This window comes from Glarea lozoyensis (assembly GCF_000409485.1).
Source record: "Glarea lozoyensis ATCC 20868 chromosome Unknown GLAREA2, whole genome shotgun sequence".
NCBI classification, from domain to species: Eukaryota; Fungi; Ascomycota; class Leotiomycetes; order Helotiales; family Helotiaceae; genus Glarea; species Glarea lozoyensis.
Genome location: NW_007360994.1, coordinates 2,328,075 through 2,341,975, shown reverse-complemented (window position 1 = coordinate 2,341,975; position 13,901 = coordinate 2,328,075). Strand labels below are relative to the sequence as shown.

The following is a 13,901-nucleotide window of genomic DNA, read 5'->3' as shown; positions in this document are numbered from 1 at the left end:
GTGATGGACCTCACGGCAGCAAGCAACCGAGGATACCTTGACGAAGCTATTCTGAATCTGTCAAAACCTGCAGCTGATATGCCTGAGAATCATTCCACCAGGGCTATGTGCTTGAACAATCTTGGAAAAGCTTACGAGTTTCGGTTCCAATATAGTGACTCCAAATCAGACGATGATTTTAACAATGCTTTGACGAACTTTGAATTGGCACTCAAGCTAGATTCGGCAGCTCCTATGCTGAGAGTGACAGCAGGATACCGTGGAATGGTATTATCGTGGCCAAAGAATCCTACAAAAGCTATTGAATTTCTGGAGTTGACAACCAACCTACTTCCTACGATCAGTCCTCGTCTACTGAATCGCGCCGATCAACAGGATAATATCGCCACTTTTGCTGGATTTGCTAGTATTGGTGCTTCAATCCTTCTCGAGACTGGTAGGGATACCTTCGACGCGATCAAAATCATGGAAGCCAGTAGAGGAGTTATGAGTTCTCTTCAGCTCGAGACACGTATAGACACAAGCTGTCTTGAGGATTATGACAAGGATTTAGCGGCAGAGTTCATCGCTCTTCGAGACTTACTCGACTCACCACCCACTGATCTTCTAGCAACTCCAAAAACTTCTATTAACCTAGAAAAGAAAATGGAACGAAGGATCACAGCCTCCAAACGTTTGAATGAGATTCTCCTTGAAATCCACACAGTCGAACAATTAAACGACTTGATCCTCGGATTATCAGAACAGAGCCTAAAGTCCCTCGCCGAGACTGGACCAATCGTCACGGTAAATGTCTCATCTATACGGAGTGACGCTCTCATCGTCACCAAAAACAGAATTTGGAATTGCCGTCTTCCAGAACTTCATCACACAACAGTTCTCGAACAGGCGCGGACTTATCTTGACACACTTCGCGAAGATAGTCCTATCAGACGCAAAAAGACAAACAGATTCCTGCACACCATGCTGAAATGGCTTTGGGATTATGCGGTTGGTCCCATTCTATCTGAGCTAGGCATTGCAAGTAAGAAAGAGGACTGGCCGCGAATCTGGTGGGTTCCAGTTGGTCTCATGTCAATCTTTCCACTCCACGCTGCAGGTGATCATTCGGGTAAGACGGACGAAAATGCACTTGACAGAGTGATATTATCATATTCAACAACCATGAAGTCTCTCAGCCACTCGAGGAAACTATCTCAAACCTCCACAAACAGTGGCTCTCAAAAAGCTGTCTTCATCGCAATGTCCTCTACACCAAACGAGCGAGACCTCGTCTTCGCCGAACCAGAAGTCACCCAACTCCTATCCCTCATCCCCGAGACCACCTGCCAGAAAACAACCTTCAAAAGCCCCGCCTACAAAACAGATGTTCTCCAAGCTCTCACGGATTGCAATATAGCCCACTTCAGCTGCCACGGTATAATCGACAACTCCAACCCCTCAAACACTTCTCTCCTCCTCACGGACTGGGAAAGTAATCCTTTAACAGTCGCAGACATAAACGTACTCAAACTCTCTAACGCACAACTAGCGTGTCTATCAGCGTGTCATGCCTCTAGCAACAGAACGATAGATCTGTTAGACGAAGGAATCCATCTCACCGGTGCGTTTCAAATGGCCGGGTTTCCGCGGTCAATTGGATCGTTATGGCAAGTTGATGATGAGAGGAGCGGAATGGTTTCCAAGATCGTGTGGGAGAATATGTTGGGTGTTGATGGTACTATTGATTATGGGAAAGCCGCTGAGGGATTGCATAAAGCGGTTCGTGCTCTGAGAGAAGCGGCGCGGTGGGTTGAGGGGGTCGAGATGAGGTTTGATGATCAGCCCGTTGTGTGGGCGCCCTTTATATACATGGGAGTTTGAGTTGTCAAGAAGATCTACTAATCTCGAGAAAAGCATAAATTTCCAGTATATTGACAGATGCGCAGTCGCAACGTATGCGTCCAAACTTCTGCTGCTAAAGGTTCGTGTCTATTCTGGTATTATTGAATGTAAATGCCTCACTTGGACGAAAACACTATACCTGATGTAATACTCGATATCGATACCAAATAAAAAAGGGTTCCGCTAAATCTAAATCGCTTTTTTGATAAATCTAAATCGTTACATGATTTCCCTAAAGGTGCTCGATATTTACTACTATAATATAGAATTTATTTATAAGATAACGAAAGATACTATTATACTTATTTTCTTCTAAAAGATACCTAGAAATAATTCTATTATATTATTAATATAAATTATTTAAGCGAGTCGAGACTCTTTACTACTTAATATATACTTTTAAAAAGTAACTTTTACTAGTATTACTTATCTTTTTATAGAGCTATCTCTTAAATAAAACGTAGTTAAGTATCTAAAGTAATTAATATTACTTATACTAGTATTCTAATATTATTCTCTTCGAGTTTCGAAATTATATTAGTATTTGTCATGTAACGATTTAGATTTATCAAAAAAGCGATTTAGATTTAGCAGAGCCCATAAAAAATTGGTTCGTCGAATAATTCACCCATTGTGGAGGTAGAATGGCCAGGAGCTCGGCTAGTAGTTCCTATACACTACAAGACTAACTAAACTTAGTATTAGAAAGGCTTAAACCTATCTATATTGTACGAACTATAGAACATAATCATGAGTGGTCTATATAAGATTTGAAATAGTTCCTCATACTATAGAAAGAGGAAATATTGTTGTTCCAATGAAGATCGAGATATTATAAGCTTATCTGGGAAGTGTGGAATAGCTGTCATCAGGATCTGACAAGGCACCAACAAATCAGTGCTGTAACTACAGTAATCTTTCTCACAAATGGCTATTAAAGTTCTCCCCTCCCAATATTCTTTTTTCATCTCCAATTGCTCCCGAAGCTCTTCGTGTAATTCGTGATATGTGCTGTCCTCAAGAAGGGTTGGACATTTTCGAATTAAGTAGAACCCTGTTCGTGCACCACAGTATTCGAGTTCATCATCAACCACAGAGCCTTTCTTGATTCCAAGTGTTTCGATTTCAATAATCAAATCCCCCTCGTTAGGTTGTGCGCTAGCAAGTACCCAGGCGAGACCACCGCTCTCTAAGCGAAGAAGCACATACTCTTCAGACAACCCCTTTGTGATGTTCAATTTTATGAAGCCAAGGGTCTGGCTCCACGCCATCACCTTGTTATAACTGTGATCTCTTTCCGGAAGACTCGGTCGACCATCTTGTGAGATGATAATTTCTGGTAAGATATCGCCATGTAGTTTTCTAAGCCTCTGATAACATGCGATATTATCTGAACAAGAGGGAAGGCCAATAGAGGGGTAATGCTCGATTTCTATCCAGTCCCGGATTGGATGAAAGGGTTCGCTTTTGCGGACAACTTTGTCTAGTGCCTTTCCACGACATGCAGGCCGAGAATAATTGTGGAGCCATCTACACCTGTCAGGATGTCCATAATACCTAGTTTTAAGTTCGATTCCGTCTTCGGCGAACACATTACTTGATGGGTTGTTCCCCGTAGGACTCTCAAGAGTAAGCCATGCGTTACATAGTCTAGTTAAATCTTCCCATTGGCCACCAGCAGAGTCCGTCCAGTCGGGGACCTAAAAGAATCATGTGTTAGCCCTGCGTACTTGAAAATATCGAGTTATTTAGGAGCTGTAAGTCACTTAACGAAAATTAAAACTACATATGTCTGACTATAAGGTTTGAAGAACCCACCCAGCTCGGGAGACTCTCAGCCAATTTACCACAGCGTCGGCCACTAAGACACGAAAACACCTCATAACCGTTTCCATACATGATCTGATAACGAGCAAAGTCTTGGTAAACTTGGACGCAGTCACTCGTGTAATCAACCTTCAAGGGGATCTGTTTACCATCATTTGCTACTCCAATGTTGGCAAAGATTAAATCCCTAGGGTCAGTGGCACCTAGACCCCTCCTTGCGTGGGTTAGCCTTAGTATAGAATTAGTGGCATCGTAACCAAACCGGTGGCGGGTTTGAAGCGCAGCTTTTGCTTTGTGCATCTGGTTCAAGATAGCTTTTGCTGACGTGATGTCTTGATAAGCTTGGACTTCGACATAGTCTGCTATTAGAGGTATGTCCCTGTTCCCTGCTTGAGCAGTATTTTCAATCCCTTGTTGTTGAGACGCGAAATTAACGAGATCATCCCACTTGCACCTCCACTTGCCAAATTGTATTCTCGGGTCGCGAGACAAAACCGCTTCTTGAAATACCCATGCTCTCCGGAACCATGACGATCTCAAGATATCATCACACTTAGATCTATCCAAGGAGTCATGACCGATTGCTTTGCTCACGCCGTCAATGTTGTCGTTGGATATCGGACTACCCAGATAGATGATAGTGCTTCCCGCTACAGAATAGATTCGACCCATCAAGCCCACTTGCAACGCTTTCTCCTCATTATCACTCTGATTGATGCAAAGAGCGTCCGCCCACAATCTCATTACCCTTTTTTGGTCCCTGATATCTCGAAGAGCGTTGAACAGATTAACTGTGACCTGTACGGGGGCTCCATCCACTAGCACGGCTTTTGTAATTGAAGCATCGCCCCACACATACGAAAGCGCCGTATAAGGCTCGATCAAGTCGCGCTCGCATTGCGTAAGAGTAGTATGTTGTATATGCCCCGTAATAATCTCAGCATGATCGTCCGACGGAGCCTCAAGTAGCAGCAAACGAATACTGTCTGGGGACTCGAGCGGTTTGTAGCTGAAGCGCACGGCAGGCTCAATCTGGGCGCCTATGGTGTCTGCCATCGTCGCGACGCTCAACTTGGCTGCCAGCAAAGCCCTAAGTAACCTGTTAATAAGAGATGACTCAGGTGTTGAGGCTAATTGATCTTGATATATTTGGAAAATAGAAATGATGAATTCTAGGAAGGATGTATATCCTACCTGCAGCCTCGCGCAGGGTCGCATCGAGTTGCAGCAGGCAGCGACCTGCATACATCCAATCAAGGAGTTACGTAGGGATTCATGATTGCGACGAGTCCGATCTCGAATTAGAAATGCAGAAATAAGATTAGATCTTCTCGTTTTCGTACGGTGCGGTATGAAGTCCAATAGATATTCGAGAAATGCAAGAAATTGTTTTACGTCCTTGGGACGGCGCACGTGGGAGATGTTGAGGGAAGGAAGGAGCAGCCAGGACTACTGGCGGAAAGAACACACTAGCAATCAACACACTCATCACGACGCCGAGAAAAGCAAAATAACAAAGTACCTAGGTAGGTAGGTAACGATTCATTCCATAATGCAACATAACGGTATACTATCCAGCCAACCCCCTCCTACTCCAAAACGCAATGCACAAGAAAAATGCAAACCCAAGAAAAAGCCTGCTTTCCATCCCGAAAAATCAACCAAACACCATATGCGCGTATCTACAAAATGCCGAAGGACGATCATCCGACCACAGCTTTCATGCTCAAGCTCTCGAGAAAACCGGAGAGATCCTCTTTCTTGACTTCCACAACGCAGTGTTCGAAACTGTCAATCCGTACGCGGGCGTTGGTCTCCTCCACGACTTCCTGGAACGCGTTCCCGAATTTATTGCGACCGAAGCCCTTGACTTGCGATGCCTCGTCCTCTTCTTCGTCTTCTTCTTCGTCGGATGATGAGTCCGATCCTTCTGATTCCGTTTCGTCTTCTTCGTCTTCGTCGTCTCCAGCCATCTGCCTCCGAGCTTCCCTTTTCTCTTCGCGGATCTTTTCCTTGTTCTTCCTCTTTAATTCCCGGGCTTGAATCTTAGCTTCCCGTTTTTCCTTCTTTTCTTTGGCGGCTGTTTTATCGCCAAATCCCATACCACCACCTCCTCCTCCTCCTGTGCCCACGACGACATATACTCCCCTGGTCTCATTTAGGCCAGCAACCACGAGAGGTGTACCTCGCCCGCCGTGGCCTAGTTTGCCTTTCTTGTCTCGCTCTAATTCTGCTAGAGCTTCGCCAAGCCATAGTGCAAGTTTCGTAAGTGCCGCGGGATGTGTAAATAGCGCGACATCGGGTCCATCTTTCACAACACACATCCTGAATGCTCTCAGATGGCGAATTTGTCGTTTCTCCAAGAGAGAAGTTCCCGTTCTCAGGATGGCTCTGTGGAGATGTTGCGCAGTGGGTAACGCTGCCTTCAGCTCCTCAACTCTAGAATCTTGTTAGAAATGTTGCATCAACGATGGATATCATGACTTACTTCTCGAGGGCATCATAGGCGTCCCAGAATCGCCCTACCCACTCTTCGCCTTCTAACGTGCCATCCTCATCAGTAGTCTCTCTGGCGTCTGGTGGTCTGTCCCAGCCTCCAGACTGCAAAGTGTTGACAGCCTGCTTTCCAACTTCAAGGATCGCTCCTACGACCACCCCAACATCTTGGGCGCTCAAAGTAGCTTGCCATCCCCAGCTTTTCACAAAGCCCCAACCCTCTTTAGTCCCTCCTCGATCCCGTCCATCTGTATCCGCGGAAGGCACCAAGTCATCCAAGCCGTACATTTCAGAGTATTTGAGCAACTTCGTTCGTAATCCACGTTTAAGCTCCATATCCATATGCGTGTAGCTCTGTTTACACTGTACAAGGCTCACACCCATCTTCGCAAGTAATTTGTGGAGTCGTTTTCGTCCACCATCTGACCAGATATGCAGTCTCGCAGACAAGTAAGGAGAATGTAACATGCTGTCGTATAAACTCCAGTGCCGAATAAGAAGAAATTTTGGCTCGGGGGAAAGGCGTATGCTCCTATCATCAGGACTCCTGGCTGTGGTAGGGATTATACCGCTATTCTCAGGCAACATGTTTCGATTCGAGGAAAAGCTGGAGTCCGAGACTTCTGGAGGATTGAGACGACGAACTTCGTCTCGTAAAAGTTGCCTCATCCGCGAACCTCTTGTCCCTAGCCATCCCGAGGCCGCAGTCGTCGACTTTCCAGATGTAACCGCAACTCCTATTGAAGATCGACCGTACAGTTCCATAGACGTCACACCGACAATCGCCATCCATAAAAGGTCGTTGTCTTCTCTACCGAGCTCCGATGCTAAAGAATACATCATGCATGATATTGGTTCCGAGTACGACGCACCAAGCGAGTAATACGCTTGCAAAACAGACTCATTCTTTCTCCTTAATTTGAGCAGCCGCCGACGTAACGTTCGAGTAGATGGGCCTTTAGGTGGTTGTGCTGGTGTGGGGGATACCGATCGAGAAACGGCCGCTACCGATTCGGGAGGTCCATTCAGAGAAAGGAGCCCTCTCTGTTTGGGCCGGGTTGGAGAATCAGGAATTGGACTTGACTACAATTTCGTAAGCTAGTGTTCTTCGATGGATACAAATTTACAACGTACCCTATTGCTTTTCCTCCGCTGCCTGGGTCGGTCAGCATCCTCGTCGCTTTCGTCTTCGTCGTCTCGATCTGACCAAGACTTTCTTTTCTGTCCTGGACGTGACTGTGGTTCCTGTTCTTCGTCTTCGCTCTCAGTGTCGCTACCACCGCTGTCCCCATTGTCATCGACTTCCGGCATGTCTAGCAAAGCCATGTACGCATCCTGTTCCTTTTCTAAGTCGTCTTCAATGTCCCCGTCGTCGAACACAATGATTCCCCCCATACCCCGCTTATAGCCTCTCTGTATCTTTCCGTTTTCGACGCGTGGTTGGCTTGTTGGTTCCAATCCTTCTTCGACGGGGCTTATCTGAGGTTGTCCGCCGAACACATTTCCTAGATTCCATGGTCTTCGCGCGTCAATTACCCACACCTCCACGCCCCCATAACTGGTCTCATTATCCTCCCCCTCGACGCCCAGTAAAGCCCCGAGGTCAACAAGTCCACCGACGCCCAAACATACCACAATTCCACCAGTGCCTCCATTATTCTCCATCATAGGCTGTACCATTTTCGTGCCAGCTTTTTGCAGATCACTATAACCAGCAATTGGGTGTATATCGAATTGGATGAAGTCCCGTCTGAACAATTGGGCGAGTATGCGGCACCCACATAATGCGTCGGGTTCGAGAGCAACGAGTATTTGAACGCGCGAAGACAGGCCATGGTAGGATTGTTGAAGGTTATGATACAGCGTCGAAATCAGGGGCCGTGGTAAGTACATCGTGGCTACTTGTCTGCGCGTTTCTCATAGTAGGAGGCAGTTGAATTGTGGCCCAGAGATTGTGATGCTGCTGCGGCGCCAGTGGTATACTGCAGTTGACAAGACGCGTTTCTAGTTGTGAGTTGACATAAGAATGTTAAAGTTGAGAAGAAGATTGAAAGTGAATTTGTTAGTCAGATTTCATAAAGTGAAACTTCGAAGTATTGGGAGGCTTGTGTTGTTTCTGCAGATTGGTTGTTCTGGGGTGGTCTCTGTACTTTAACGGAAGTGTGCAGTAAGTCGCGGTCCGTATTTGGTGACGCGACTTCTGGCGCCAAAGTTTTGACAAGGGCAGCGGTGGGGCCGACTTTGATCTCGAACAACTTATCTTATGACAGAGACATCTCGTGATCACGTCTTATATTATCTACTTGCGATTATTTGTTGTTAGTTCAATTTCATTTAACAAGTCTTCAGGACAATGGTGGCTCTCTTCACGACGTGAGTGGAAGTCAATCGCGTCATCACGTGATGCTGGTGTTTGATTATACTTGGACAACCTTCATCACGTCGGTCCTGCGAACATCTGAAAGCAACGACGAAGCATAGCTTTTTCTTCGATCCAGAATTGCATGTCAATAAGTGGAAAACCAGCCTCGAGCTGCACTCACTTCCCAGTCTAACCTCATGTGGAAAATCATAATCCAATGCATGCGCCTCACGCATTTATCACGGGATTGATTTGAAGCATGTTAACGGGAAAATTGATCGTTTTGGGGTATTCGATTACCCTAGACAGTCAAAAGCTGATGTGTTTCCAGGTGCTTTGATTCGTCTATTTTCTGGTTCGTATCGCTTCCGAGCCATTTCATTCTGGTTGCCGCTCGCTCACTCTTTTCCACCTTCCTTCTCTTTCTTGAATTCTTCGAAGGTCTATCTCGAGTATCAAATTCTCTGTCTCTACGACACTGTCCAGCCAAACGAACTTCGAAACATTTTCAATCAGACAGAGAAAGCTTTGAATCCTCAACAACTCAACTATCTCTATAATTCGACCCAGAACACCTCGTCGCCGTTGCGCATTTGTGATGACTGCGAAAGTCATGAGCACCCAGAGCTCAACTTCGACGCGGTTTTCCCAGTCTACGAGCCCATCTTCGAGCATTTGATGCAATTCCTCCTCGAAATGTGGACCTGTAATGTGATATACCATACATCTCTGTCGGATTTTTGCAATATGGAGTGTTGCTGCTAACTTACAAGCTCTCAACAAACTCGTCGGATCTGCCTTTTCGCCAATGGATAGTATACGCAAAGCTAGAGGATTCACATACAGGCCGAGGAAGTTAGGATCCAGCCAGATTTCTGGCTGTGTCTTTTCGATTACGGAGCTCAGCGCGCGAAGGTCGCTGAACACATCGATAGCATCAAAATCTGGCGCGAAGACATCCCAGCACGATGAATGGTTCTTGTAGGATATGGTGTCTAGATCGTGTAGTGGTGGCGGCAGAAGAGAGATTGGAAGCCCGAAAGATGGTGGTATGTTGAATGCAAATTTGCCGCACACGTCGTCCCTGCTTCTGTCAATCGCCACTAATGGGGAAACTACAGAACTACTTACCAAAGCAACATCAACCGCACGTTATAATTCGCTTCCAGTGTGCTGATCCCTCCTCGAAGACTGATTATTCGCGCTATGCCAGCCTTGTGCATTGCGTAGACTGGCACATTTTGGGTTATGTGCTGCTTACGTCAGATTTTCCAATTCGACAACGGGCAGTATCATTACATTATACGTTAGAAAGCAGATTACTGCTCCGATCAATTCCTCAGTGGTACTCTGAGCAACATTGACTAGTCTGGAATTGACTGACTGGATAGCCTTGATGTTATATGCCGCTGCCATTTCCTGGCCCGCCTCATCTGATCTTCCATATAATCTTCCGTAGTGGAACCTCACGGTACTCATGAGTTGAAAGAAAGCACCTTCATCGCATAAGACCAGAGAAAACCACACATCTCGGAAAGCTGTTACGTTTTCTTCCGTTTGTTTGTGCACTGTCATCAAAAGTGCGTCAACGAAATGAGCATCTTACGGAATGGCAGTCGAACTTACTCAAATATACAAGTTGACGCAGCTCGTCGGTCATGGGTACCGGATATCTGTGAGAGACCTCCCATCAGTTCATGGTTATGCTGGGCAGCTAATGCAAGAATACTCACACTGTTGCGTCTACCAAATCATTCCTTACCAATGTCCGTGGACTTGCAGGAAGCAATCTTCGCTGTAAAGCTTGACTCTGCGCCAGCAGCGGTGGAGTCATTTGGGACTTACTCGAATTCCCCTTGTCTATTTTCGACAATAGTGGTCTTATCGTTACGGCTCTACCGCCTTTCTTACGGTGCCTCCACACATGTTTGCGAACAAATGCCTTGGTTTTGGGATCAACTATTTCACTTGGCTCCGAGATATTGACGAACTGGAAATTCGATGTGGCAGTTTCGGTCCTTGTACCTGGTATTCCGACCTGCTGATTGGACTTTTGATTGTCTATTGGATGAGCTGTGATTCCATGAGACGGCTTGCGTTACGCACCTTCGACTTGCAATTCGTTGCCTTCGGGCCTAAGTCTGGCCCATTGACTTCTCCATTGGCCTCTCTGGGCATTTCCTTTTGACATTCTGCTTACACACGTTTGTAGAAACTTCCACTTCACGGTGACTGCAGCAATATCATGACACTACTTCTTCCGCTGGGTACCTGTTAACATCTAAACCCACTAATCCAACCCATTCGTATAACAGTCCGGTTGGAGCGATAAATGAGCCAGGAGAAACAAGCAAACAAGCGGCAAAGAATCATTGTAAAACATCGCTCGTTGTTATAATATCTTCACCGTCTTGGCGATCTTTATCAAAAAATGGTGCTGCTTCAGGCGACCCCATTTTTTGGTCAATTTCAGGTTTCCTATTGGTGGTATTAATGCTAAATTTCCGTCGTCGGTGGGGCTGGCAGCGGATGAGATAACGTGCTTTACAGCGGCCCTGGAATTGACATCTAGTTGTCCAAGAAGAGGAAATGTCGTTCTTGATTAGCTTTCCTTGATTAAAACTTGAAGATACTGACATGTACGCAGATTCAGATGATCCACTCAAATGTTCTACAACATGAACAGCCGTAGCTTCCATTGCTCGGAAAGAACGCACATGAAATCTTATTCGTTCTCAAAATTCGAAAATTGGCAATGAAGATACCGTGCCGTTCTCAGCGAAAGCAAAGTTACAAGACGGTCGGATTATTACTAAATCTTTTACCCGTCTGACATACGCTTCTTCTGCTCTTCGAGCATACGCAAAAGCTCTTCTGCGTCTTGGCCATTACAAAACACCAGCATCGGCCTTCACTTCTCGTGTATTGCCAAGATGTTGTTGCAACATCAAAATTGCTTTGATGCTCGGGATCGAACACAAATGCCGACGTGTTTTGCCAAAGTGGAGATTTGCGATACTGATGAGCTTTTGGGGTCGGGCCATCCAACTCTACTAATACTTCCTGAATAATGATACAACAGCTGAGACTTCCACAGCAAGTTCTCAAACGATTTAGTAAGTTTTTCGAAAACACCGCTATTAAAAGAATCGAAGAATCGAAGAATCGATTTCCTCTTGTGTAGGTGCAGCGCGCGGCTTGAGACGTGTTCTGGCGCTTAATTAAGAATCGAACAATATCGCTGCAGGAGCGAAACAATCAGAAGGGGTATCAACAAACAAGCTCCATTTCATCTATCAGTCTAGAAGTCTACAAAATTTTAATCTGCGGCTAAACATAACGCCGTTTTCTGCACAATGCTAGTTTCATCTCATAAACCTTTTGTGGAGGAACACAAGTCTCCATGCTTCACCCACAGCTTGACTTCTCCACGCGCTTCCTTTCCTCTACCTCCAATGGCCAAAGCAAAAACTTCAGTAAGAGGGATAATGAGGCTAGATGTCGCGGATCAGTCAGCAGCAGGATCGGAGAGACTGTGACTCCACGAGAATACAAAAAGATATCGAGAGCAAATGCAACCTAAACAGAGACTGCTGGAATCGAATCCTTCGAAACAACCAACTGTCGAAATCGTTATTGAGATGACACGACCCGCCAGATATCATCCGAACTCGAATCATCCTCTGCTATTGAGGATCGCGTTCCAAGTTGTGTCGTTATCGTTCTCAACCATGTTGGGAATCTGGTCATCACCCCCCGAGTCTCCCTTCTCCTTCTCGGTCGGCTGAGAAGCTTTGTAACTGTATACCACCGATGCCAGAAAGGTAAGTACGATGCCTTGTTCGAGTTGCAACATCATCTGCTCTTGTAGAGTCGCCGGCGCCGCTAAAAGATTCGACAAAGCGGAGTAGACCGAGACGAGCATGGCGACGATAGCTCTTGGTGTAGTGAAGAAGTTCCAGGTGATATACCCAAGCAGGATCATCATCAAAATCCACTTATAGATGTTGACTGCCTCCGGGGCGTCCTCCTTTTTCACCACCTCCTTCTCCACAACCACCTCCCCATCCTCAAGTGCAACGACCTCCTTTCTCAACCCTGCCAACATCTCCTTCAAGCCCGGCTTCCGAACCACCATCATCAAATCCTCCACCTCCCCATTCGTTTCCTCAATCCTCCCATTCGCAACCCCCAGCGCCTCCCGCGCTTCAAACAACTCCCCCTCAACATCCCACTTCTCGTCCACCTTCCGCGTAATAAGCCGCGACGTAAGTCGTTCCTCCTGAACCCTCTCCTCTCTCTCCTTCCCCAGCTCTTCCTGGAGCGCAAACACCTTCTTCTCTCTGCTCTCATGGTTCTGCAATAGAATCTCATAATCCACCTTCAAATCCCTCAATTTCTTCAACTCCGCCATCTCATTCGCGTAGTTGATGTTTTCCAACATCATCTCATACTTCAATTGCGAGGTCGCGCAGCGTTCCTCTTGCAGCTCGTCGCACACTTTGTCGTAGATGGTGTACATGTGCTCGAGTTGGCCCTCGAGGCGCTTGAATGAGAATTCGCCTAGCGAGGGTTAGAAAGGGGGAAGGGGGAGGAGGTTAAGAGGGAGGTACGTTTTCTCGTTTCCATTTTCTCACGCTCTTCGCTCAAGAGGTCGTCGATTTGGACGCCTATTTCCGCTTTGCGCGTTGCGGCTACTGTTGCGTTGGGTTCGCGGCGTGAGTTGGTTGTTGATGCCATTTTGATATTGGATCGTTTGGATGATTGGGAACGAAGCTTTGGTGTGATGTGTGTCTGGGAAGAAAGGTCTGGAAGCTCGAGGAGAAATTTGGGGAGATGTATAGAAAGCGCGTTGGTATTGTGGTGAACTTGCTATTGTGGGCGATGGTATTGTGCGCGTGAGTGGATTGTGAAGAAACGCGCTAGAGTGGTGGTGAATAGGATGAGTTGAATTTGGATGATTGATATTGTGGTGAACTCAAGTCATTAAGGTATTGTCGAATTGGAATTCAGTCAGGAGGTGTTTCATTTGTTCGTCATTCGAGAATAGGGGACGGAGTAAAATCACCTTGAGTCTGGGGAGTTCTATTTACATCGCTCAATCAAACTTGTTGCATAATAGTAGAAGCTCGCAACTTGAAATCAAACAATACTAATCTGATCGGTCAAACTCGTTTTTATCATAGTAGTTCATGCCAAAAGTATTGTTAGCCGTAACCTCATATTGTCTCGGATCTCCCAAACCTACGATTCTACTCTTGATATACCGGAATTATCTGCCGGAGTTCGACATCCTAGCAAGCAAAACGAAGAAACGCTTGCTTTTCGTCAC

General features: G+C 46.1%; 5 protein-coding genes across 5 annotated transcripts; 1 reads left to right on the top strand and 4 right to left on the bottom strand.

The window, feature by feature from the left end:
• Positions 1-3: 3 nt before the first annotated feature.
• Positions 4-1,863, top strand: GLAREA_04101 (uncharacterized protein; the record flags this gene model as incomplete). Its single annotated transcript, XM_008084354.1, has 1 exon — positions 4-1,863. One exon carries the CDS (start codon positions 4-6, stop codon positions 1,861-1,863), a length of 1,860 nt encoding a protein of 619 aa, XP_008082545.1.
• Positions 1,864-2,672: 809 nt separating this feature from the next.
• Positions 2,673-4,767, bottom strand: GLAREA_04100 (uncharacterized protein; the record flags this gene model as incomplete). The annotated part of the gene is made up of 2 exons (XM_008084353.1): positions 2,673-3,584; positions 3,703-4,767. The coding sequence occupies 2 exons, from the start codon at positions 4,765-4,767 to the stop codon at positions 2,673-2,675; spliced, it is 1,977 nt and encodes a 658-aa protein (XP_008082544.1).
• A 647-nt stretch (positions 4,768-5,414) lies between these two features.
• On the bottom strand, positions 5,415-8,100 carry GLAREA_04099 (uncharacterized protein; the record flags this gene model as incomplete). The annotated part of the gene is made up of 3 exons (XM_008084352.1): positions 5,415-6,150; positions 6,200-7,290; positions 7,342-8,100. 3 exons carry the CDS (start codon positions 8,098-8,100, stop codon positions 5,415-5,417), a joined length of 2,586 nt encoding a protein of 861 aa, XP_008082543.1.
• Positions 8,101-8,947: 847 nt separating this feature from the next.
• On the bottom strand, positions 8,948-10,760 carry GLAREA_04098 (uncharacterized protein; the record flags this gene model as incomplete). Its single annotated transcript, XM_008084351.1, has 6 exons — positions 8,948-9,653; positions 9,701-9,822; positions 9,869-10,137; positions 10,196-10,242; positions 10,303-10,630; positions 10,676-10,760. 6 exons carry the CDS (start codon positions 10,758-10,760, stop codon positions 8,948-8,950), a joined length of 1,557 nt encoding a protein of 518 aa, XP_008082542.1.
• Positions 10,761-12,245: 1,485 nt separating this feature from the next.
• Positions 12,246-13,309, bottom strand: GLAREA_04097 (uncharacterized protein; the record flags this gene model as incomplete). Its single annotated transcript, XM_008084350.1, has 2 exons — positions 12,246-13,132; positions 13,183-13,309. 2 exons carry the CDS (start codon positions 13,307-13,309, stop codon positions 12,246-12,248), a joined length of 1,014 nt encoding a protein of 337 aa, XP_008082541.1.
• Between the last annotated feature and the right edge of the window lie 592 nt (positions 13,310-13,901).